At 42.4% G+C, this 26,416-nt stretch overlaps 1 protein-coding gene across 4 annotated transcripts; it reads left to right on the top strand.

Annotated features, from left to right (window-relative positions):
- Nucleotides 1-4,457: 4,457 nt before the first annotated feature.
- On the top strand, nucleotides 4,458-24,784 carry ylpm1 (YLP motif containing 1). Of its 4 annotated transcripts, XM_030109517.1 has the most exons (23): nucleotides 4,458-5,294; nucleotides 6,956-7,180; nucleotides 9,402-9,590; nucleotides 9,679-10,148; nucleotides 10,261-10,392; nucleotides 10,585-12,942; nucleotides 13,196-13,322; nucleotides 14,033-14,138; nucleotides 14,232-14,321; nucleotides 14,422-14,596; nucleotides 14,707-14,730; nucleotides 14,831-15,021; nucleotides 15,309-15,463; nucleotides 15,553-15,615; nucleotides 15,750-15,869; nucleotides 15,956-16,132; nucleotides 16,214-16,297; nucleotides 16,816-16,899; nucleotides 16,986-17,060; nucleotides 22,316-22,367; nucleotides 23,649-23,776; nucleotides 23,914-24,103; nucleotides 24,497-24,784. In XM_030109517.1, exons 1-22 carry the CDS (start codon nucleotides 4,746-4,748, stop codon nucleotides 24,058-24,060), a joined length of 5,721 nt encoding a protein of 1,906 aa, XP_029965377.1. In that variant the 5' UTR covers nucleotides 4,458-4,745; the 3' UTR covers nucleotides 24,061-24,103; nucleotides 24,497-24,784. The 4 variants fall into 4 exon arrangements, with proteins under 4 accessions (XP_029965377.1, XP_029965375.1, XP_029965374.1 ...); XM_030109515.1 differs by having other exon boundaries at nucleotides 10,261-12,942; nucleotides 15,312-15,463; XM_030109514.1 differs by having other exon boundaries at nucleotides 10,261-12,942.
- The last annotated feature ends 1,632 nt before the right edge of the window (nucleotides 24,785-26,416 follow it).

The raw sequence follows: 26,416 nt of genomic DNA, 5'->3' as shown, positions 1-26,416 counted from the left end.
ACATATATTTATGTGGATTTGGTGTTTTCACAACAGGCAAACAGGCATGATTAATGTGTCGCTGTGGTCCTCTGGGACATGTGTGGCTCCCTGCAAAACCGATCAGCCATCAGGGAACTTCTGGACTTCAATGTAAAGTCTGGAGAGCCTCAGTCTGGAAGACGTTCTACGAGAAAACAGCCTCTTCATCCTCTCAATATGCTTCTGTCACATAATGACTGGTGTCTCCGAGCATCTGCAACTCTTTAATTATAACAACGACAATATAACATCAAGAAAATACACACAAATAAAATGGCATAAAGAGCAGCTGTGAGCTGGAGTTCAATATTTTCATTTGCGGATTATTTCCAATCAAATATGAAGGGAAATTTCACACCTCTGCTTTGTGTACTCCCCACTTAATTTGAAGCGCTTTGATTAATCAATTAATATTCCTTTCCCAAGGTCCTTTTTATAAACCTCATCATTAATAAAAGCAGACATTCAATTAACAGCCAAATCTTGATTGCCAATTTTGTCATAACAGTGAGCCTTTTCTATTCTTATTCCTCCCCCTGTTTGCTTCGCTATAGTCGAGAGTGTGGGTAGAAAGAATTAACTAATTTCATTAATCTAATTGTCATCGCTTTCAACCATCCCGTTAATAAGTACAAATTAATATGATTAATCAATTTGACGACATAAACTCATTCAATTACAGTTTTTCAAAGGCAAGTGGGTGTGTTGGGGTGATAGGGACATGAAGGGAGTGAAGGGAGGAGGGCAGCCCGCTCTGCGAGCCACCCGGCCCACAAAACTGAAGCCAAGTGGGCAATTAGTCATTGGGAATGATAAATAATTGGCCATGAAAAATGTGGAGGGCAGGATACCGACTCTGGCCCGGTTCAGTGAAGACTATATGAAAAGTAACTGTTTGCAACGTTTACTGCAGCTGCAAATCTGAAAAGACTCCATGCTGGTGTGTTTTTAAATCAGGTTCTGATTCCTTTGAACCATTTCACCAAAAACAACACAAACCCAGGAAAAAATATCAGAAATCAGCAGTGATCTTTTGCTTCATGCTCTCTCCAAAACCCTTTAAATTGTAAATACTATGAAAAAAACGGTGATATTTGCCTGTTATGGAGATAACAGTGTGTCTGTTATCTCCAGTTGAGGGGATTTTTTTTCTTCTTTTTATTATGAGACAAAACAAATCGTACCTCTTTTAAGATGTCACGATGTTGTGCAACATTAGTAATATTCAATGAGGCTTCAGTCTCATTTAGAGGTGTTTTAAAGTGTGTGTGTTTGTGGTTCTGGGGTCACTTCACAAAGGCTTCTGCCTGTTCAAGTGCATCAGAGGTTTGATACAATGTGAAAGCTGAGCCATCACAAAAATGATTCATCCTGAATTATTTCTTTTATTTTTTCAGTTTTCTTTTGGATTTTCTGTTTATCTGATGATATCATCAGAAGGAGGTCAAACTCATTTTAGCTTATGTGCAGCAAACACCACAATTTCTCACTGTGTGATTAAGACCAGTAAAACTGAGCCATAACAACCTTTCAGTTTAAGCTTTAGGTTTTTAGTTGTTACGGTGCAGAGAATATGTGATAAAATTGTTTATATTTTAAAAAAAATTACTACCAAAAATGACAATAATCTCAAAATTAAGCTAATTTTGATGAAGATAAATTGAAATGTCCAATAATATAGCTGCTGCATTATGTATGTATTTATAAACTCAGCCTGACAGTGTGTAATGCTCGTCTGCATTTTCACAATAAAGTGAACTATCTTTAACGGCAGCATCACCGATAGCTCAATATCTCAATACAACTAACCGCTTTGCCTGCCTTTAAAAAAGGCCTCAGACTTCAACTGCAGAGAAGGAACTAACTTTCAACAATGTATTTACCCAGCAAACGTGAGAACTGCAACCACACAAAGCCAACAAGTTCAAGGACACTGAAGGGTTTTTTTTTTGTTTTTTTTTTTGTTTCTATTTTCAAATACTTCTAATTCAGATTAGACTCCGAACAATGAGTGTTTCACAGACTGATGAGCGGAGCCTGTTTACTCAAACAGCTGCCGCGATCTGATTTGTATATTTCAGACCTCCTGCACCGAGAGGAAAGAAGTGCTGGCACAGCAGTTTGGGTGATGCCCTTTAATGCACTCTATCTTATCAGCCGAGCATCTTCCTCCCCCGTTCAGGCCCGTGTTTTGATGGAACGCCGCGATGTTATTTAGGGCTTACATTGGTAATAGTTTACAGAAGCAGCGTCTCTAATTTGTGAATTGAGATATTATATGGGAGACAATTAGAGCCGTGTTCGATTGGCATATGGAGGCTTGGATGCTGACAGTCAAGAGGAGGCTTTCAAATGTCATACCAATTAATCTATCCAGCCATCAAACAATATTCTGGAAACAAAGTCAGGGGGGGCGATCAATCCGCATCACTTTTCTCCTCACCGGGTTATGGGAAAATTGATTTGTCAAACAAAGCATTTTGGAAGCAGTGCATGGACTTGTTCGGGATCCATTAGCCTCCATTGAGCATTTTGTTTAACATAGGATTTTCATCACAGAGAAAATGCCGTGTCCTCAATACTGTGAGCCGCAACTTTACGATTTCTGATTTCTTTGTTCTTGCTTGGAAAGCTTTGGAAAGTGCTGATAAAGATAGAAAGGTTCAAACTTCTCCTGCATTTGAAAATATCTCCCTGTTGTGTGTGTGTGTGTGTGTGTGTGTGTGGTTTTTTTTCCTCGCATAATTACCCATATCTCAAGACTCAATTAGCTCTTAGAAAGTTGTAGTCAACGTTAACACAACACAAAAAGACATTTAACAATCAGCACGGCCTTAGTCCCCAGTGTCAGTTTTATTGTACACTGTGGGGCTATCCTGCCACTCTATACAGTGAGGCTGCCCTAAGCCGTATCATGAATTCCCTGTGCAGTGTACTGTTCTAAGACAGAACTGTATCACATTGTGCCCGTCATGCTGTTTTAGAGGGGAGAGAGCTTCCTCTATGGGATTTCTCCCACCCCCATCCCCTGATAATGTATCTCTCCCTAAAGGCTAGGCCTCCGTGACCTTGTCTTATTCATTGAGGGCATCTTAAGTGAAAGAACTGAATCCTGAATGGGCCATTTCCCCTCTTTTAACACCCCTTGAATGTCATCAGTGAAATATGAAGTCATTAGGCGATATTAAAACACTGCTGACAAACTAATTAACGGGAGACATTAAACAGGACCAGCTTGATTAATCCGCTTTAACGATTCTTTTTAAGTGGTTCTGGTCAGAATTAATACAGATTTACTGGTGATCTTAAGAAAAAAAATACTCTTATGTGTATCAGGCCTCAAGGGCAACCTAAAGTCACTGCTCTTTTACCTCCCACCAATCTCACTCCAAAAGTCTCAACTGCCTGAACTCACACAGTTGGTCTGAGACTACACAAGACTGACAGTTATGCACACGCAGAAAGAAAAAAACCCCAAAAACTCTCTGTTTTGCTGACAATTTTTAATCATGTTGAGTTTTGAGGGGTTTTTTTTAAAACTAAATAAAATTACACAATTAAAATAGTTGAAATGATGTTACATTAATATACGATTATCACAGTGATTTATATTCCACCTGATTTTCAATTTATTATTATTATTATTATTATTATTATTATTATTTGAATCATTTTTTTCTGGAATCATTTTTCGTTTTCACTGAGGGTTTGCGAATTTAAGAAGTGTTTGGGAATGTCTCCCTCTTGTGGTGAAAGTATAAATCCACACAAATTGATCACAATGCATATCAACGTTCCATTTTATCTTCAGACTCCTTGTGTGAAATATTGTCCGTTCATTGCAGACACACAAAGAAATGTTTTTCCCAGTTAAATATTTGCTAGAAAACATTTTTTCGGACACAAATATCAATAAAAATCTAGAACCTTTGAAGGCATAACATGAAGACAAATAATATGCATATCTTCTCACTTTCAATTGTTGGGTTTCCTGCTTTATTTATTACTCTTTTTGAAAATATTCACTTTTGGGCCAGGCCTTTTTCTGGAGTTCAGCCCATTGCTGTCCACTTTGAATATATGACCTTCAATTAATTCTTTTTTGGCTCCATTTAGAGACATACTAAAATAAAACCATGATCACATACTTTTGTTTTGCACTGAAGCACCTGCAGAGAATATAGCCTAGATATGTCTGTGTTGTGTTTGTGTGCGTGTGTGTGTGTGTGTGTGTGTGTGTGTGTGTGTGTGTGTGTGTGTGTGTGTGTGTGTGTGTGTGTGCGCGCGCGCGCGCGCGCCCGCTTATAAACACTTTTGTGTGTAGCGCGTAATGTAACGGTGTTGACCCTCCGGGGCAGTAGGTGGCGCTGACGTGTTTTACAGACTTCAACAGAAAAAAAACAAAACAAAAACGTGCCATCCCTTCTGACGTCAGCACGTCGCCGGCTCGCGTTTTGTGCTTTATCGTCCGCCATTCAGTAAAAAAGAAGTATTCAAAACGGTTTTCTCGTATCGTTTTACACACAAGTGAATGTGTACGCTTCTCTAGCTGAAGGTTACTATCCGTGCGACATCTGTTTTATTTAGCTCGTCATTCCGCAGGCTGGAAATGACCATGGCGACGTTAGGTTCGTCAAAGGTAGGCCGACATTAGCCGCTAGCTTCGTTAGCCGCTGCTGTTGCGTGTGCCCATAAAGGTGACGTGCCGCTCTGTTGTTTCAACAATGTTTCCAAACTGGGGGAATTTCGGTGCACCCCAGCCTAATAACTTTGGGGGAGCTGGTCCTCGCAAGCAGCTGGCCGGTAACCAGAATGCTGGGTTCGGATTCGAGGCCGCCACGCCTTCCAGCGGCTCCCTGTTCTCCAGCCTGCAGGAGCAGCACATGCAGCAAATGCAGCAGCTGCAGATGTTGCACCAGAAGCAGTTACAGTCCGTACTACACCACGGCAACAATACCAGCGCGTACGGAGGTGGACACTCCGGTGGGTATCCGGGCCCAGCGTGGCATGCGGAAGGAGCCGGGCATCAAGACAGTGGTGCCCGCCCCCAGTCGTTTTACGGACAGGAGCCTCAGGCTCGGGGGGTACCACCTGCCCCAAAACCGGGATATCAGCCTCCTCCCCCTCCATCGCAACCCACCGAGCCTCAGCCGGTTCCACCGCCTCCAGAGCCCCATGCAGCAAAGCCACCGGACAGCGGCGGTCCTCCTAAAGCCAAGCAGGCAACCGAAGAGCAAGCCACTACAGAAGATGACAATTCCGTACCTTTACAGGTGATTTATTCTGTTTTTGTTCACACCATCTCACTAAACTCTCAGGCATCCTCGTTATTTGCCAAAACAAGTCGCTTAAGAGATCCATTGTCCTCTATATTACTTTATGGCACTGGACATCTGCCACATTTCAACATGTAAACAAAGATTTGGATTGTGTTAGGATATACTGACACAGTGTAATGACTATAACAATCTTGTATTCTTTTTCGAAAAGAAGATATTGTCATTACACAGTCATTGAACTATAGTCCATGTTTAAAATTTAAAAAAGAACTGCAATGAAATGATATAAAATATGTGATGCATGTAGAATATAAGCCTGGCACACTGACAGTCCCAACCCCCTTGAAACCAGTATTCAACCAGTCACAGGCTCACTTCCTTAACCTGTTTCCCTCCATTGCTGCTGGACAGTGTACATTGTTCATTACACACTGTATTTTGAGGTGTTATGAAATATTTTCTTGAGCCTGTTTGTCCAGAATAAAGCTGCAAAATGAATGATTGCATGAAAACATATTTACCTGATGAAAAAAGATCAATCCATCTGCATTACTGACCCATCCAGCTCTGTAGCCCATCTCAGCTGACTATAGGTTAAAGCCAGAAACATGCAGAGAGAAACACCATCCTAAAATACAAAGGCAATTTAGAGTGAATGCAGGCCATCAAACATCCTATGCATGAAAAACTCCACACAGAAAGCGCCTGACTGGAGTTTGTGCTGGACTCCAATCGAGGACATTCTCATTGTAAGGCAGGTTTATTGGATTGTGCTTTCATATTGTTTGTCCAGTCATACAAAAGTAGTTGGAGTGAAAATACTCAAAGCACTTAACCTCCAAGACAGAGTATTTTAATCGAAATTCAGTGTAAGAGAAGGAAAGGTACTGGCTCATTTTGTTTGATGTAAAATAGTAGAAAGGAACTTTCCTTGAATCTTAGTGGTGTTTGGAATTGCATTATATGAAAACAATGTTTTTGCAAGGAGAAAAAAATAATCTGTCCATTTATTTTTACTACACCCAAACACAATTTGGCATTTGTTCTTTACTTCCTTATTTGTCTCTTTTCTGGAGTGAGTTCTTCCTCCAAATGGCATGCAGACCACAGCTATGCTATTTAGACTTGCATAATAAAAGTTATATAAACATTAAATTTCAGTCTCTTTGTACAATTGCATAAATACTCTTTTCCACTGTTTTATCAATCTGACAATCACAGTCACACACTTAAGTCTGAAAATTTCAATTGAAAATGGGTTTTCTGAATCATGCGCATGCATCTATAGCTACAGTGCAAAAGAGCATCAGATGTTTCTCAAGATATTCCACATCCAGGTAGAAAAATCACTACTTTGTTGAACAACAGGAAGCTCAGCAAACATCATTAAGCTTTTTATTATCATGTCACACCATTTCAAAGTACTTATTGGCAGTATGCAGACAACCCAAGACCCCAGAATTTTTTGGTTCAGGGGGGTTGCTCATTGTGAGGTCCTTCCACTTTCGAAAGTCCTTTTATGAGTGCAGTGTTTCTATGTTTATTCAATTTAACATTCATTGTTTTTGGTAACGCTGCATTAGAACTTCAGAGTTTTTCCATTTCATTTTGGCAAAAGTTCCCCAATCACTGATTTCCATTTCTTGGTTTTCCAGGAGCAGCAGCAGCTTTGGTACAAAAAACATCTGCAGAATCTACAAAAACTGAAGCAAGAAAAAGCCAAACAGAATCAGCGAGAGAGTGATGGACCTGCACTACCACCACCTTTGAGCCAGACAGGTGCTCCCCCCCCTCCAAAAGAGCCTCCAAAAAGCACACCACCTCCACCTCCACCTAAAGAGGAGCCACCAGCACCACCTCCACCACCTCTGGAAATAAAGGTATGCAATGTTTACCTTTTATATTTTCTTTTAGAAGCTTTTCTTCCGTATGTCAGCTGCATATGTTGGGGGGGGGTTTAAAGCATTTTGCTGCCCTATGAGCTGATTTGTGACTTTTAATGGTTTAATAATTTTATGTTAAATTGTTCAATTTAAAGAAAATCCTTCTAATTTTTTTAGTTTACTTCAATTTTAATGCACACACTATGAGTGGGTTTAAATTTGCAAAGTGTTGACAAGTTGAGGGTTTAACTATGGCACAGCCAACATTTATGGATCCTCATGAACCTCATTAAGTTATAGTTGAGCCAGAACACAGTGCGTGTCAAATTTCTTTTGTGCTCATCTATAATATGATTGACAATTCACTTGCACACATTTGAATATCAGCTAAATCTAATAGAATACTGTGTCATATGTGGCTAAAATGCAGTAAAATTTTAGATACAAAGTGAAAGTCCCCCCCCCCCCCCCCCCCCCAGCCCGCCCGGATATCAGTGTTCCAAGAAGTGGAAGCATCAGAACCTCATTTATAAAAACAAGGTAAATACAGCATCTGAAAAGTAAACATGCGCAGAGTGCAACGGGCATTCCCATACTGACTGTATTCAGAAGACCAAATGTCCCATGTATGGCACAAGTTTGAGCTGAGAAGACTCCAGTACACATGCATGCACAGCATGTAACAATACTGCATAAAAGGCAAAAAAATATCCTTTAGAAATGCTGTGAGTGTGATACTTTAAAAACTTTAGGGTCCATAGTCATGTCCTGCTGTCTCAGTATTAAGTTTAAGGCAAAGAATGTAAAGCGAGGAGTGAAGGCCATTAATTTTACCACATTACTACAGTACCCTGTCCCCCAAATTTTTTCTGACAATTTTTTCTGTTAAATTGAGCACTGTTGCATGTATGGCAGTTTTGTAGGTCTCACACATCAGAGCATGTTGAAAGAGGTTATCCACGAGATGATAAACAATATGGGAATTAAAAAAAACAAGTTCATGTCAGTTTGTATGCCATAAAACTACATTTTAGGCCAATATCCATGGAAAATGGAAGTAAGAGTTTCTGCAGATGTTCGAATCTGGGGCCCAAATTTCCTTCAGGACATCCCTAATATTGCACAGAGTTTCAAGGATCAGCTGTGATTTAGTCTAGCAATATGTGCTTCGAAAAGAGGTGCTACTCAAAACTACAACCTGCCATGTTACTGAACTGTTGGCAGTTTTAGCTGCATGACCACTCATGTTGGTTGTGTGCAGGTTAAAAAAAGGCAGTATGTCTCTACTGCCTCAGGTTTTCTCTTTTTATTATTATTGGTGGAAAGGTGGGTTTTGTTTTCATAAACTCAAATGTAAGTTATGTGTGCTGTAATGAGAAGATTGCACGTTTGGTGTGATACGATTTACTGTTGTGAATAGATGATTGTATTAAATTGCCACATTTACTTTTATGATTTATCAACGTTGCACCTGTACAGATTGAAGAAATTATTTCTTTCTGTCATCGCGCTTGTCACTTTGGCTAGCTTGAGAGAAGAATATTCATTTAAGGTTCAGCTTTCACTTTAAGGAGCATACAAAATCCATTTTTAAAATGAAACAGGTTTCAAAGAAACAGTGTGTTGGATCTAAAGACATATATATGTTTGTATATATTTTCAGGGTGAAAATGTAGGAAAATCACCTACATTTACAGATACAGTAAGTCATGGCACCTGTTAACTCAGTTTTGTGATGTGATCATTACCCGGTCATGATTCATTTGGAAAGCGAAGGCCCCCGACCCATCTACTCATCTTTCCCTGTGTGATCGTCTTCATTATTTTGCTCCTCATCATTGTGACTGTCCCTTGTATTTGGAAAGCATAAAATAAAATTAGCAGCAATACCTATTAACGGCATGAAAAGTAGTGACTGAATTGGCTACAGAGAGTGTATTGTTCAATCAAATACAGTTAGTGATTTTAAATTACTCTCCTGATTAATACAAGACAAACGTTTGACATTGCAGATTAAAGAATATGAGCAGTCTTCAAAGAGTTATTTCTTAATGAATCATACGTGTAAGTGCCTCTCAGTCCCTTTTCCACCTTAGAAAACCGTTTCATCTCTTCCATTGCAGACGTCACCCTGTCATATCGAAAATACTGTTTATACATTATCCAAACATGTTGCAAAAATTTGCTTTATCACAAACGTGTTGATTTTTTTTCAAAGCCTGAAATCCCGAAAGACCAAGAGGAAGCCGCCCGTCTCCAGCAGTTACAGGCTGCAGCAGCACAATGGCAGCAGGTGCAACAGCAGAGAGTGGGCATGCAATACCAGGCTTTAATGCAGCAGCACGAAAAACTTCAGCAGGTCCTAGAAAAGTACCAGCAGGTGATTCAACAACCCACAAACTTACAGGTATGTAAACGTCTGAACTTTTCAGTTTTGGGTATTAATGTGTCGTTTGAAATGAAAACTAATTTTCTTCTTTCTGGTTTTGTTTAAGTCCATGACAGCTGAAATGCAGCTGAGGCACCATGAAATGCAACAGCAGCAGTTCACACCTTTATTCCAAGAGTGGGACCGGTCCTTTGCTCTGTGGTATGAGCAGTTCCAGACGTACCCTCATAAAGACCAACTGCACGACTATGAGCACCAGTGGAAGCAGTGGCAGGAACAGATGAATGCTACCAATGCCCACCTACAAGAAAGGATAGCCACTCTCTCTGCCATGGTGCCATTTGCCATCGGCCAATATAATAGTGGAATGATGGGGCAATTTAATCAGTACCCTGGACAAGATATGCAGATGCAGCAGCAGTCAGTAAACACAGGTATTCAGCAGTCCCCAGCTGCTGGTGGTCCTGCATCCCAGGGTGGTCTAGTGCGAGGAAGTGGCCCTACTGGTGTGGGAGTCAGACCCTTGGGTCCCCAGGGTGTTACACCAACAAGCTTCAACAGTGCTCGAGGTCCAAAGTGAGTGAGATTGTTTCATTTTATATTTGAGCATTTTGAAATGAGAAATGTTTCATGAAATCAGTTTTCTGTTGGAATTTCAATTTGAAACTTTGTGGTTTACTTTTTTCAGTGGAACCAACCCCAGATTTGATCAGCCACACCAAGGTTTTGATGGTCCTCCACGCTTCGACCAACCACAGCAGCGCTTTGATGGTCCCCCAAGGTTTGACCAACCAAGACATCGTTTTGATGGTCCGCCAAGGTTCGACCAGCCAAAACGTTTTGACGGTCCACCGCGATTTGATCAGCCGCAGCATCGTTTTGATGGTCCTCCAAGGTTTGACCAACCAAGGCAGCGCTTTGATGGTCCCCCAAGATTTGACCAACCAAGACACCGTTTTGATGGTCCCCCAAGATTTGACCAACAACGCCAGCGCTTTGATTGTCCTCCCAGGTTTGACCAACCTCGATTTGGGCAGCAGCCGAGATTCGAAGCTCCAAGACACCCTGGCCCTCCACCTAGAGCTGAATGTCCGCCAGTGTCCCAGCAAACACCGAAGCCAGAACCAACTGTTCAAAAACCTTCCACTGTGGACACAAAGAAACCAGAATTATCAGCCTCTCAGCGGCAGTCTGAAAAACAAAAATGTGATACAGATAACAAATCAGATAAAACCACTCCTGATGAAGACATGACAGATGACAACTTACTTGGAACTGATGGATTTTTTGTCCCAAATGACCCAATTCCTCAGACAGTCACAAAAAATGTTTTGTCAAAAGATGTAGAGAACACCACCTCCGACGGTAGTGACAAACCCACAGCAGTGAACAGTGACCCCTCTGTACCTACTACCTCTGCCACAGTTTCACAAAACACTGTAAAGAATGCCCTCAAGCAAGATGAACCCAAAATACCCCATAATATCCCCAAGTCCCTGGAAGTAGAGTCACCAAGTGCTGGCAATTTGCAGCTAAGGCCAGAGCCTCCGTTGCCTCCCACTGGTCGTGGACGTGGCCAGCCCCCGATGCCTGTCCAAATGCGTGGACGAGGACGTGGGCAGAAGGGCAGTGGAGAGTTCAGGGGACCGAGCACTGGGCCACTTGGGGAGGAGGAAGAGGAAATGTCTTATGACTATGTGCAACCAGAAGAGAGCGAAGGAATGCCAGAGGAGCAGGAGAACTATGACTATGAGGAGCCTTTCTATGACGAGTTTGGTGGAGAGGACTCAGAGATCCCACGTGAGGATATTTGGATGCCAGATGAACACTACCCGGAGGAAGAGTATTATGAAGGGCCAATGGGAGGACCTCACATGGGAAGAGGCAGACCTCCAATGATGAGAGGAGGACCCCCTATGGGAAGGGGAGGTCCACCAATGGGTAGAGGTGGGCCTCCTATGGGAAGAGGAGGTTTCCCTATGGGAAGAGGGGGTCCACCATTTGGTAGGGGAGGGCCGCCAGTGGGCAGGGGAGGGCCGCCAATGGGCAGAGGAGGTCCACCAATGGGCAGGGGAGGGCCACCAATAGGTAGAGGGGGGCCCCCTATGGGAAGAGGAGGACCGCCAATGGGCAGGGGAGGGCCACCAATGGGCCGCGGGGGTCCGCCAATGGGCCGAGGGGGACCTCCAATGGGCCGGGGGGGACCTCCGATGGGCCGAGGGGGCCCACCTATGGAAAGAGGAGAGCCATTTGATGAACAGTGGGAGGAACATGAATTAGCAGAATACCCAGAGGAAGGAGACCCCTACTGGAGTGAAAGAAGACCTCCAATGAGAGGTATGAGACCCCCGTTTCCACCCGGCTGGGGTCGTCCCCCACGTGGTCACCCTGCGTTCATGCATCCTGGACGAGGACGCCCCCTTCACCCTCCACACGGGCCAATGGATGACGAGCCCTTAGACTATGAAGCAGATGCTGATGATCCCAGCGTAGATTCAGCAGGCCCACCTATGTATGATGGACATGACCCTCACATCCATCCAATGCATCCTGAAGCTGGAAGAGGCAGGCGTCGCATGCTGCCACCACCGCCTCGTGAAATGATGGAGGAGGCATATCATGACGAAATGCGGGAACAAGAATTGGGTTGGCAGCCGCCCCATGGCAGAGGCGCTCCATTGCCCCCTCATGAGATAATAGACAGGGGAGGAATGAGGAGGAGACCAATGGGACGGGGAATGGCAAGAGGCATGTGGCACCACGGCCCAGACCGTGAGGAATATAAAGAGGATACTGAGACTTATGTTGAGGACTACAATCATGGTGAAGGTGGTCATCGCTGGCGGGCACCACCAGATTACCCTCCTGAAGAACATCCACGTGATGCCAAATATCATGAATACAGAGAGCGATCCCCTCATGAGCGGGGCTATGCTCCTCGCATGCTCCCACCTGAGGCTTTCAGAGATAGTCATTGGGAAGAGGAAAGAGAGAGAGAAAGGGAAAGAGGTCACCCGTATCGATATGATGAACATGAAAGAGGAAAGGGAGAACTCAGAATTCATGAATACAGAGATGGTTCACCTTACCGACGAGAAGAACCACCCTACCCACCGCCCCCGGACTGGGAAAGGCGTCCCAGGCCTTTTTCACCACCAGAGCGGGGCTATCCTTCAGATTATCCAGACAGACCTCGCTATGACGACCTCAGAGAAGATCCTCCTTTGGATAGACCTGCTGCACCTCCAGCTGTCACAAGCTTGCCAGAGAGTTCGGCTGAATCCCAAGGAATGAGCGGAAATTTGCTTGCCCTATCCCAACGGCAACATGAGATCATTTTAAAGGCTGCTCAGGAGCTTAAGCTAATAAGGTAATTTCTGCCCTGTGGTCATTACATTCCATGAAGCAACCACATAGCATGTTAGCCAAAATTCTTTGTTGCTCACCTACATAGAATCTGTATTTAAACTGTTTCCATCTTAATTAAAAACTCAAATTTACATGGCATGCCAATTATTGGAAACATAATAGTACATCACCAAAATGTGTTGTTTCTGCATATGTCTAAGAGTGTTTAAAGGACCCTTTTTGTAAAATTTTGCTCTGTCATTTTGCATTCACAGGGAATTACAGGAGGCCAAGACCCCCGGTACTGAGCCTCAGCAGCCTGCTCCAGCTGATAATCTACCCGAGCTACCTGCCGGGCTCCTTGGATTGGAGATCCCACCAGAAGTCAGGAATGTTCTGAAGGTAAAACCATGAAAACTGACCTAACAATAATACCCCTTTCACACTGGCCAAAAAACCTGTGTAAACCCGCTAATTAAGCGGGTCCTCGTGGCAGTGTGAAAGTGTTCACTCGACATTAGACCCGCGTTTTTCAACCCTGCAATTGACGCGGGTTTTTAGCGGGTCGCTACTACCGGCTTTTTAGTGGGAGGGGCGAAAGGGAGTGTGAAAGGCAGACGCGAGTCGACGCGGTAACTTACGTGATGACGTCGATGCAGCGTGGCTACGTTAGCGCGCTAGTTGTTGTTTCTGGACACAGCGTGAGATTTCCTTCGTCAAGTTGACCCAGTATTGGCAAGATAGCGAGACCAGAGAGCTGCTCTGGGTCCGTGGGGAAGAGGAGATTTGTCTACAGGTAACGGGGACTGTGTTCCCTGCATTGTTTACTTTCGCTTTGCTCCGTCGCGCTGATGATGTCATCAACGCGGGACACTATCGGCGCGGGAAGACGCAGCGACGCGGGTCTGCAGGCAGTGTGAAAGGACACAAAAAGCGATTATTAGCTGGTCGAAAACACGGGTCGACCCACTAGTTGCAGTGTGAAAGGGGTATAAGAAGTGTTTTTTACGTGTGTGTGTGTGTGTGTGTGTGTGTGTGTTGCTGTGTGAAAGAATAACAAGACAATTGAAATTTTGCAAATTCAGCCTGTAACATCAGTTGTTCATCCTCAGGGTATGACGGTTACTTCACAGACAACAGCAACTGAAGCTGCCACACATTATCAACCTGCTGCACCTCCTGTGATTCCAAAAACAGTTGATTATGGACATGGGCATGGTAATGCATTCATAAATACCTTCATTTTTGGCAGGGCGTGAACAGTTCAGAATGTTTTTGGTGATTGAGGCTAATAAACACTTTTTGTTTTAGAGCCCGGAACAACTGTTGAGCGAATCTCTTATGGTGAGAGAATAGTGTTGAGGCCTGACCCAGTGACAACAGACAGAGGCTACGAAAAAGGTAAGAACGACTGCCAGGAAGTGTTGTTCTTTAAATTGTTACAGCCATCTTTTTCCATCTTCTGCTCATGTTTGATTGATAAACTGTTAAATCCTTCTAGAACTGCTTGGTCCCAGAGATCCCTACAGCAGAGACCCATATTACGATCGACGATCAGACCCTTACATGGATCGCCGGGACTACGCCAGAGAGAGGGAATCATACAGAGAAAAGCCCGACTATGAAAGAGAACGATTTGAGAGGGAACGCTACCCCCCAAGGGAGAGAGATGACAGGTGTGCTGTATTTTCAGTGGATCAGACACCCTTTGTTTCCCACCAATGGGACAGTGTGGTGCTTCTTTACATATGTAATATGTGTTCTATTTGTCTGTTTCTGACTCAAGCACACAAGCCATGGTTGAAGAAAGGTACAATATCACATTGTGTCATGCATTGTGATTAGTGCTGAGCGTTCACTAAAGATTCAGTTTGGGGAATTAAACCTGGGAATGCTTCCTCTCTTTGTAGATCTCCACTGGCGCATCCTCTACGCTCAGCATACAGGGAGAGAGACCGAGATGTGCGAGAAAAGGAGCGGAGCGGCAGTCGTGATCCCGAGGATCATTATGGAAGGCTGCCCTATGACAGATCTTCATACGAGCGCACTGGACTTGACCGAAGTGGACCTGACCGTTATGGACACAGCTCCTCGCCTTATGGTACGTTGGCTATGCCACACTTTTATTAGTTATTATTCATCACTTTGCTGTCAACACATGTGTCTCAAGTATTTTAATGAAACTTTACCAATGACTAAGTTGTCTAATCTTGTGTACGTGTGCAGAAGAACTGTTTACCATGGCCATGGAGCACATGCACAGTGGAAGCCTTTCAAAAAACTTGCGTTTTCATTGACTCAGAGAACCATTGTTGTGTGAACAGACTCCCCAAATGCAAGAAATGTGTTCCATTTTCACTCTCCTAAATTGCAAATAATTTCATACAGTAGAAAGAAGAAGTAATCCGGAGAGCAGAGGACCATCTGCTGCCCCTCCCCTCCAGCCACCTCCACAGCCTCCCCCCAGAATTGAGAAAAAGCCAGAAATAAAGAACATCGACGACATCCTGAAAACACCGGGCAGACTGTCTCGGCCTGAGCGGGTAATAATTGATGACGAATTTGATGAAAGTGTTCATGCTTGCAGCAGTACCATATAAAGTGGCTAATATACAAATTTTGTATCGAATAGATTGTCATTATCATGAGAGGACTTCCAGGAAGTGGCAAAAGCCACGTTGCAAAACTCATTCGGGTAAGAGATGTCAGATTTTTACGTCACGTAACTTATGTCCCAGCAATTTTTCATTTGAATACCCTCATGATGTGTCAGAGGTTTCTTTTTTTTTCATAAAATCTAATTCAAGCTGTTTTTGAAACTGTAATTAGGACAAAGAAGTTGACTGTGGTGGAGCGCCTCCGCGAGTTCTCGTCTTGGACGACTATTTCATGACCGAAGTTGAGAAAACCGAAAAAGACCCAGACACTGGGAAAAGAGTCAAAAAAAAGGTAACTGACCTTAGATAAAGTCTTCCAGGCAGCTGTAACTCTGTCAACAAATCTGATTTAATGTAAAAAAACGCCCGTCTTCCCAGGTTCTTGAGTACGAGTATGAGCCGGAGATGGAGGATACCTACCGGAACAGCATGCTCAAAACGTTCAAGAAAACCCTGGATGACGGCTTTTTCCCGTTCATCATCTTAGACACAATAAACGACAAGGTTAAACACTTCGATCAGTTCTGGAGTGCTGCCAAAACCAAAGGCTTCGAGGTGAGATGTATTCTTATAAAATGAAACAAATCATTATGGACTCACCCCCAATGCTAAAGAGGCTTTCTGTTCTGATTCAAGGTGTATCTGGCTGAAATCACTGCAGACACTCAAACTTGTGCAAAAAGAAACGTCCATGGACGCACAGTAAAGGATATAACCAAGGTATTTGAGACCTTTTCTGACCTGATAAGCAGCGCTAACGATTAAATTCAGTCTGATGCCCGGCCCCCTTTGACTCAACAGCATTTGTAGTGAAAACGCATCGTCTTTTCATTCTCATGTCGAAATAGTTTTGCATTTAAACTGTAACGTAGATTTCGAGTTGCGTCATTCACGGCTGCCGTTGGTTATTTTTGTAATGAAGCGAGACACACAAGTAAATAGACATTTGGATGGACAGACGATGGTGTTGAGCACTGAGTCCGAGGAGAAGATGGACGGGAGTCATGACACTCTGGAGGCCGCCATTGACCTTATATTTGATCGACTACGGCCACGGTGTGCATGTAAAGTCACAGCGTTTCCGCCGTCTACAGAGCAGGAGTGTTTTCAGAAAAACTGCATTTTCCCCCGTTTCCACGGAGATCGAGTCGGAGCACGTTATAGAAGTTACACCTTGGAAGCTGTGTTCTAAAAAACGGCTGTAGATTCCACTTCTTAATGGGGAATTCTGTCCTCAGATGTCCAACAACTGGGAGCCTTCGCCCCGTCACATGGTGCGTCTGGATGTCCGGTCCCTGCTTCAGGATGCTGCTATTGAGGAGGTCAGATCATCGAGAATTAACCTGTGTGTTGTTGTTGTTACTTGTTGATGAATAACTGCTAAATCAACCCACGCTTGTGTTTCTAGGTTGAAATGGAAGACTTCAATCCTGAGGACGAGCCCCAAGAACCCAAGAGAGAAGAGGAGGAAGAGGGTGATATGGTAGGACAACAACTTTAAAACATTCTGGTCACGTAGTTGTCAGAGTCATTTTCAATTTTTTGTTTTCCATCTATTACACCAGAATTATCCATCATTTTAATGAGTCTTCTTTTTTTTTTTTTAACCTGAACCAGCTAGTTTTACACCTTGTTTTATAGTAGACGGTACTGTTGAAATTCACAGAACCTTATTCATTTGTTTTATTCATTTTTATTTTATGTAGTACTGACTTCTTTGGAAGGTATAACAGCAGAGTAGGACCACGGAAAAAAATGCTAACTATTGTTAATTGCATCAGTCTGTTCATGACTGCAACAGTCCATTACCAAAAGTCCATTGATTGGTTAGTTAAAATAACTTCCATCCTCATCACGGAGTGAACATTCCTGCAGTCCGGTGCTTAGCAGCATTATTTTGGATGAGACCAAATGCTTCTGCACATTTTGGGTTTTCCTCTAAATATAAAGAACCCATTCAACAGAAGGAGGGCATCAAAACAAAAATCAATGTTAAAGCTATTCCAGTTATTTCAAAATGTCTTCAGTGATTTAATGTTTCTAATGATCACGACAAAATTCAAATGATCCCAAACAAACATACAAAAAATGTCATCAGTCGGTAAATAATCTGCAATGATGCAAATTAACAGCCGTCGCTTCTGACCAAGCAAACTGTTGTTTAGAGTGTTTATGGTGTTTGTACGGTTAATGTTTGCATTAACACTTATGATTGATTGGTCTGAGTTGCTCATGCAGCTCTCAGACGTTCCTCCAATGACACCTTTTCATTTCTCGTTCTTCACCTGGAAAAATGTGGCCTAAACAAACGGAGACTTTTGTGTATATATCTGGTATTTGTAAATCATTTTTGTAAAATCTGTGAGAGATGATTTATTGAGTTTTGAAAAAAGAAATGCATTTATTGGTGATGCTATCACCCCTGCCAATGAGCAGAAAAGTAATTGATCAATGAACTCTATAATCACACCTTATAGAGTTCATTCATCAATCAGATCCAAGTGTTGTGGACACTCTTCTGGTATCGTCGAGGAGTCACGATACGATCCCTCGATACAGTTCGATACTGTCTTTTGTGGTGCGATACGATTCCATACAGAATTTATAGTTCCACTTAAAGCCTCTAAAATACTAAGGAACTGCATCATTTTCCCATCAGTGTAATTTGTATGTTAGTGTTCATACATACAGACTTCACAAAAAATTACTTAGTAGTAAAAAGTGCATAAATTATTCATGCACAGAGAAACAGTGTCAGTCATTTGTGTTGAAGTTTGAGGCTTTTTTCTGAACTGAAATGTGGATCTGGAAATCCCAGACAGATTAAAGAGACGTGCGGCATCCTGCACTGGTTGTCTTGGCTCTTCCCAACAAGCGGGCGAATGCAGGGAGCTTCAGCGTGCGAGTGAAGCGTTCCAAAAGCATGAACATAGCAGCGGCGGCACGCCAGGAAGCTGCGCTGCTTGTGTTGGATCTCGGTGACAGCGGCCGGTTCTTTTCCCCCAAACATCGTTCGTACCTGCAGAGCGTGCGAAGTGAGCTCCCAGTCCTCATCCCGCCACATGACGGCCTCCGGGACTGGGAGCTCACGTCGCACTTTTTAACAGAGCGAGCCGAGCTCATGTGAGGCAGCGCTGGTGAACAGCCTGCTGCATCGCGAGGCGGCAGAGTTCGCTGTCCAAAATCAAACCCCAGCTTCTGCTTTAAAAGATGAATGAAAAGATGGGCGATGCACAGATATTTTTCCAGCATTATATTGTTCAACCACTATCTTTACTTCAAAAAAGACAAACCACACCGTCTCTTACTGCCAGGTGGGGGTATCGATTCTTGGGGCCATGAATCTATTCATTTATTTATTTGTTGTTATTTATTTAGCCTTTTTTTTTTACTAGGTAAGTTCACTGCGAGCTGATTTTCAGTGATTATGACTATAAAAGAGGCATCGTACAACAAGAAAAATAGGAGTTAATATATTGTTTTGAAGAGTAAACATTTCTGCCTAAGTATTTTTTTTTTTTTTTACACACCACAATGATAATATCTACACTTTATCCTAAGACAATGTTTATTTCCATAGATTGTAGTTGCTATAGTTATTTTTTATTTCATGAAGGGCCACAGTTGAACAGGACCTATGTGTTTATTTTTATTTTGTTTTTAGTTTCTGTCAAAGGTTGTAGAAACACTCCAAACAAACTGCAGGTCTAAAACAGCTGTTTTGAGCAGTTTCATCACATGGTGGCTGTCGTCGTTACGCTTTCCCACATCTGGAGATGAGTGGTTAAAAATATAGATTTATGTATTTTCAGTATGCTCTTCAGTTTCAAGAGCATTAAAAGTAATAGTGAACAACCACTAGGTTATTTTTTTTAAAATGCTCTTTGCATGTGGCGCTGTGCCTTTGTACAAACCAGACCTTCAACGTCTTTAACTCCAGTTTACTTCAGATCAAATGCATAAGTCCAAAGAAAATATCAAGAATGAACATATGAGCAAAAATAAGATTGTATGACAAATTAGGTTTCATTGTTACAAAGAGTTATTTGGAATAGAATTAAGATAATTTAAAACAAAGAGAATGATTTATACTGTACCTTGTTTATCAGAATAGAATGCTGTTTTTTTTTGTTGCTGTTGTTTTTTTTTCCCTGGAAATCAGTCTTTCAAAAGTGGCTTTTCTCTTTTTGAGTGTCGAATAATCAGCTCCTTGAGTTTTGTACACCAACAACACAGGGACTTCACTTGTGATCAAACCGAGGGGCTGAGACATTAACAGACCTTTCAAAGGCTTTAAAATGCTGCATCTCGAATGATTTTGATGGCATTAAGGATGCAGCGCCGTGAGAAGAGCAGCCGGAACCACAACTTGAGAGCATTCACCTCCAAAACCAGAGGAGACTTTGTCCTTTAGGGGGAAAATGAAGGTAAAGAGGGAACATTTGAGCACATCTGCACTGACTGTCCCAGTTTTAACAGCTGATTCCATTTGTGATGATGCTGAATGAGTTCTCGCCTCAATAATTTTGCATCAGTATCAGAATTTAAGCTTTCATAGTGATGGTAATATATCCCATTCCCTCATATTAAATTCGAAGACATGAAAAAAAAATTTGAGTTCAAAGAGTCTAAATGGAAAAAAATAAACAGTGTTGTTTTGCCAAGAAACAGGAGCAGGCGGAATAAAAACATGAGTGAATGAATGGTGAACATGAATATTTCTCATCTTTAATGAAAGAGAAACATCTATTAAAAAAAAAAAAAAAAATCTAAGACAGGGCACATGTTAATCTGGAGATCCATGGCATGTTTCGTGCATGTGATCCATGGATTAACTGAAAGAAAGAAAATTACTCTGTTCGGTGTGTTACAATACTGTCATATGGTGACAACAAACTTCTTAACGTTTGCGTTTTAAAGATGTGGCTTTTTTCCAGTACGACACATTGTCCTTCAGTCTTTGAAAGCCATCCGTTGAATGTCATGGGATCTGAACATCCCATCGTGTTGTTTTGAGTATATTCCAGTACATTCTGGAGCCGTTTTTAACCCCAGAATTTCAGAAACTCCCTCCTCAGTGTGAAACACACCGATCTCCTCCTGTATTGAGTTACACTCGTTAACTCTTCAGCGTGAGTTTGAAAGAAAGAAGAGGAAAAATAACAGGAACCGTGCAGGTTCAGTGTAGATCTGAGTGCTGACAGTTTGTGAAAAAGCTCCGACTTTAGACTCATCTGGACTTTTCTTGGAGACAAACTTAGCACACTCCCATATTTTCTAAGCGAGCAGGCTTCTCTTTCCTGCCTTTACCTGCTGCGCTGTTTTAGCACATCAATCAACAAAACACTCCCCAAGCTGCTCCTTCTACTGCTACGACTTTATTGTGATCTTTGCAGATGAGATTTCACCGTCATTGATTAGTTGTGACTTGCTCAGCACACCTCTGTTGAACCTCCTGTCCCTTGAACTTTGAGCCGTACTGACTTTGTAAACTCCTTTAATGACAAAATTCTAACTGTCATGAACAAAACTGAAGACAGACTCCACGAAGCTGTCACTGATCTATCTGGCACGTTATCTTCAGATTTTTGAACGGATTTATTTATTTATTTATTTTTTATGAAATAAATTATTTAAAAATGTTCTATTTCATTGAAAACTACCATGTTGTACCTATGTTGTTAGTGTGTGGCGGTAACGCACAGTTGAAAACAGTTCAGTGTGACGCATGATTTCAAACAGTATCGATCATCAAGTCCTGAACCCTGATTATTCAGCTGATCTGCTCTGATTGCAAATATTTCATAAGAACTGATGTTTATGCTACCGGAGCGAGTTAGATTTAGAACATGGTACATACATTTTTGAACGTATTATCTTAAAGTGTTTCTTTTGTCTGTGTCGGGGGTGTCAAACATAAGGCCCGTGGACTAAAACTGGCCCAAGAGGCTCTAGAGAGAAGCTGACACGACACAGCACTGAGGCCTGAGCTGAGACCTCGGTGATGCTGCCAGGAAAGAGCAAACTGCTGTCAGAGCCACGCTGTCACATGCGTAGTGCAGCGCCTGCAGGAGAAGATTTTTGGACATTTCACTGGATTTTGCACCAGAAAGTATCGAGAACTAAAAGGAGTTTGACACCTGGTGTCTTTCCACATAATTTCATGCGTCTTCATTGATGTTGCTGGTGCCGATAGTCAAGTCTCAAGAGGTTTATGGAGCTGACAGACATTATTTTGGTTACTTTGGAGTTGTTAGTTGTGACAGTTACGCTGCATGCACACACTTCTTGTAGTGTTTGACAGCTGAAGACCAGCTGATTTTTCACTTTTATTTCCAAACCATCAAACCGGCAGGACCTCTGCAGCCTCAGGATGAGAGGCAGATACCTGAAGTATCAACATGTGGATTAACACACTACTATTAAGTCCAATGATAAAAATAGTGTGAAGCAGTGCATGTTTGTAGTTCATTTGTCATTTGAATGGCGAGCCAGTGCCCAGAGTGAGCACAGGGATCCTTGCAGTAACACTACATTAAACTGTCTGCATGCTGGTGTCAGTAGAATCCTGTCTGTCTAATATTACTCATGCATCCTGCAGTTGTTTGGTGTTGTTTGTCCTTTAAACCTCTCTCTTTTCCAGCCGATTCCCTTTTTCCCCCCCGCTCTCTCCACCCTCCCCTCATCCCCGTGTCGCCCAGACGTTTAACCATTGCAGTGTTTCTTTATGTAATATAGGGCTACATTCCAAAAAGCAAATGGGAGATGGACACGTCCGAGGCCAAACTGGGTAGGTTCACCTTTCTTCTTCATCTTTCTGAGGTTATATCTGACTAAATGATCCTGTAAGCTGCAGTTTGAAGTGTGATTATTTACATGTATGTGAATTTTAGCAATGTCCATGAAAGAAAATGGGCTTGTCCGCATTATTTAATGATAGCTATAAGTCCTTTGTAGCCTCTCAAGCTGTAATAGTTTCACTGTAGCATCTGAACTCACACGTGTTTAAATATGTGGCGGTGGTGGTGTGTGGCGTAGCGCTGACTGGCTGTTACTGTCTCCTACTTCAGATTCACTCATTAATGCTCTGAGATCAGGGCAATCTCTCTGAACATAACTGCTGTTATGCTTGCTTGTGGTGTGAGGTTGTGGTAGAAAAGAAACACAGGTTGTTTGTTTGTTTTTTTATCATTATTTTAGCTTTAGACACCCGCTTTGGTAGTTATGTGTGTGACAGAATGAACTAGCGGAGTCAAGGTCCTTCTGGTTTTTTGTTTTTTTTTTTTCCTTTTTTCTCCATGAAGAAAAAAGCAGAGACTGAAGCAGTAAAATCACAGTTTACTGCTATAAATTAAGAATAAAAATCAATGTCATAATGTCAGTACTGTAAGCTACCTCTTATATCTATGTAGCAACATGATAAACTTTTAAATTTAACGTTTAAATTTGCTGTGGCGCAGATGAAAATGTCTGTATTTTCACAAAACTGAACAGTTATGTATAATTACTGCAATGTCAACCAAAAAAGCTACTTTTAATCAAACCTTCTGTCGCAAAATATAAAGAAATGTCAAAAAGCTTGCTGTAAAATATAACAGTTACTCCTGTAACTGTTATATTTGGCTTTGGCAGCATCACTGATCGCTCAGCTCTCTGTGTTTTGCTGTGTCTGCAGCTCTGAAGAAATCTGTGGGGTTTCTTTACAATTTGCTTGGTGGCTTGGCGGGCCGGGCTGGAGCCTGTAGCGGGCCAGCTTTGGCCCACGGGTCTTATGTTTGACACCCCTGCGGTCGCTCGCTGGGGGCAGGAGGGGCAGTGAGAATGACGGCCATGGCCGTTGCGTTTTGTGTTTCATCCCAGCGGAGTCGGAAAGTGCTGCCGTTTCTTCCACTCCTCACTCGATGCTGCAGCTCGCCACATCGCTCACATTTGTGTTTCGTTTGAAAACAGCGATGAGAGACGTGTCAGAATAAGCAGAAAGGAAATGAAACATTTCAGATGGATCAGTGCTGAGGTGATGGGGTTGAGGATTGTTTGCGAAGGGCTGAACAGTCGTCTTGCATTTATCCAGACAAGCTGGACGGTCTGAGCGGCGGCGGGAAGAGGAAGCGCGACGGCGAAGACATGGCAGGCCTGGAGGACTACCTTCAGCTGCCAGACGACTATGCCACCCGCATGTCTCAACCCGGAAAGAAAAGGGTAAACTCCTCGGCTTTTTCTTTCATTTAACCAGTGGGTTGAAAAAGCAAAAGATTCAGTGTTTGTCGTGTTTTTGTGAAACGATGCTGGTTTGTGTCCTGCTCATGACGCCCGGCCTGGTTGTGCTCCTCTCTCAGGTCCGGTGGGCTGATCTGGAAGAGCAAAAGGACGCAGATAGAAAGCGTGCGATCGGTTTTGTGGTGGGTCAAACGGACTGGGAGAGGATAACGGACGAGAGCGGCCAGCTGGCGCAGAAAGCTCTCAACCGCACCAAGTATTTCTAAGAAGACGATGATCTTGTTCCTTTTTTTTTAAGTTCATTGCAAGGTATGTTTGTTGTTTTTTTTCCACATTTTTATTATAGAAATATCCGTTGAGGTTTGATAAAAATTGGTTTGGGTTATTACGCTGTGAAAATTGCCTGAATAAGATCAGAAACACGTTGAGAAATGACTTTAATCCATCCTCAGACCTTTGATGGTCAGTAAACCTTTCATAGTATGAAGTGGGAGTGAATAAATACACTTACACCAAAAAAAAGGCGTCCTATAAATACAGTGCTGCGCAGTCTTGTTTCATGTTGTAACACTTTAACATACCTCAAATCATTTGTTTTTTGCATTGGAAGTCATCGCAGATTCAGCCGTGTAATTTGAACCATGTTAACACTTGGAATGAACCTGAATGTGGGAAAAGCTGTAACATGTTTTCTCCTCACAGGGATCCAGACTGGGAGCCCTGAAGTTCTACTGCTGGTGAAAGATTCTTCAATCACATTCTCACTTCATTAAATGACCCAATACGGTCCCCTCCCCCTGGATATTAACTCTGAATGTCGTCATCGAGGATACATAGCGTCATGCTTTTTTGCTGCTTTTTTCTTCTTCTTTCTTTTTTTTTTTTTTTTTTTTTTTTTTACTCTTCCTACTTGTTGTATACCTGTAGCATCAATTTGTGTTCATGCATAGCTGTTGATGGAGAATAAATGTTTCACAAAATTCTCAACCTTGGCAGTGTTACTGGAGTCTTCCGGTTGGTTTCGGTCTGCAGATTCGACAGAACAAGTCGACTCAAGTGAAGAAAAGACTTTTGGACTTGTATTTAACTATTAAGTACAAAGAAAATGACGATGTTGATCACAAATCTCTTCATTAAGCTCTAAACTGCACTACAAGGAGGCATTGTCTGCATACAGTCTGCAGCTGTACATCCAGTTAAAAACTGGGGGAATTTTAAGGAATGTCTCACGGTGTTGTGTGTAGTGATGAGTGAATGTTTGTTTTCAAGTGAAGTATTGCCTGACAATACATGTTTCAGGAGCGACTTTAAAGCTGCTAAGCAGCAGCTATAAACTGATATGGATTGAAGATGGTGGTTGAGACGGCCCGGTGAACCGTGCTCTCAGCGTTCCAGCTTATTCAGTGAACTTCCTGCAGCAGACCCAGCTGGGTAGTGAGTGTGACTAGTTTGCACCACTAGCAGCCCGAGTTAATTTATACGAGTGTTCAAGAACTCGACTGTGGTTGATTTTATGCTAGTTTTCTTGCTTGTACTTTATTTTAATTTTGTGGATGAACTACTAACTTGCTCTGGAAGCCTCTCCTGTAAGACCCCTGTGTACACGACAACGACTCAAATGAAAAAGCGTTGTTTTAGCTGTTTCAGTAAAGTTTGCCATTTAAATGGAAACAACAGAAATGGTGAAAACCCAGATTTTTTTGCCCCCATTTTCAACCTCCACCTCGTGAGCCTCATTTGAAAAGTTGCGTTGCCGAGTAAACGGTCGTCCAAGATGCAACAGAAGCTTTGCGTTCTGACTTGATGTCGTTGTCGTGTAAACAGGCCTTAAAACTCCGATATACCGCTGTTGGACTGCTCTGTAGCGCCGCCCGGTGGCGGGAGGCTGCATGACAGTTAAAAGCCTCTCTCAGCTTTGTACGGAACAACACAAACCAGCCAATATTACAGATACCAGCCGACAAAGGAGCCGAAGTGAAATCATATTCTGATTAGTTCAAAACCCTCTTCAGCTGTTGTCTTTTTCAAGATGCACTTTCCGCAACAACCTGTGTTCAAAACGCTTAAGATTTTTAACCCGAAATATCTACAGTGTCTTTACGGTGTGTTTGTCATTAAGGATGCTGACTGCACAGTCAGCTCCACTTGTGAAAATCAATTTATCCTGCATGAGACTGCAGCAGGAGCATTCACGCTCTCATCAAAATCTCAAAAAATAATTGAGCACTGTATTTTTTTTTTAGATTACTTTATTGGCCTTTGAGCATCCTTGTGTATAATCATGTACTGCAGTAAGCGCAGACACATTTCCGTTTTTACATATATTTTTACATCTTTGAACTGACGGAGCTCAGAAATCATCAAAATCCAGAATTTTCACACCTCAGAAGATTTTCCGAGCGCGATGGATCACAGGACGACACGCAACGGATCAGCTGTTACAACAAAGCACATCACTCCTGATGAAGACGGCGTTTTAATTTAACCTGTGGACAGAGAGACGTCTGAAGACACGCCATGTGAGTATGGAAGAGAGGAGAATTATAAGACAAATACTGAAGGTATAAACTGAGTCTGTAAAGTTTTTTTTAACAATTCTGTGCATTTTTACAAACTCGTTTA

Source organism: Salarias fasciatus, chromosome 15, assembly GCF_902148845.1.
Source record: "Salarias fasciatus chromosome 15, fSalaFa1.1, whole genome shotgun sequence".
Classification (NCBI taxonomy): domain Eukaryota; kingdom Metazoa; phylum Chordata; class Actinopteri; order Blenniiformes; family Blenniidae; genus Salarias; species Salarias fasciatus.
Note: the sequence above shows the minus strand (reverse complement) of the source record. Positions and strands in the feature narration are given on the sequence as shown.

Coding starts and splice junctions, on each gene's coding strand:
- ylpm1 (XM_030109514.1), top strand. CDS start 4,746: ATGTTTCCAAACTGGGGGAATTTCGGTGCACCCCAGCCTAATAACTTT. Junction 7,181..9,401: donor CACCACCTCTGGAAATAAAG/GTATGCAATGTT, acceptor TTTTTTTCAAAG/CCTGAAATCCCGAAAGACCA. Junction 15,022..15,308: donor ACACAGCTCCTCGCCTTATG/GTACGTTGGCTA, acceptor AATTTCATACAG/TAGAAAGAAGAAGTAATCCG.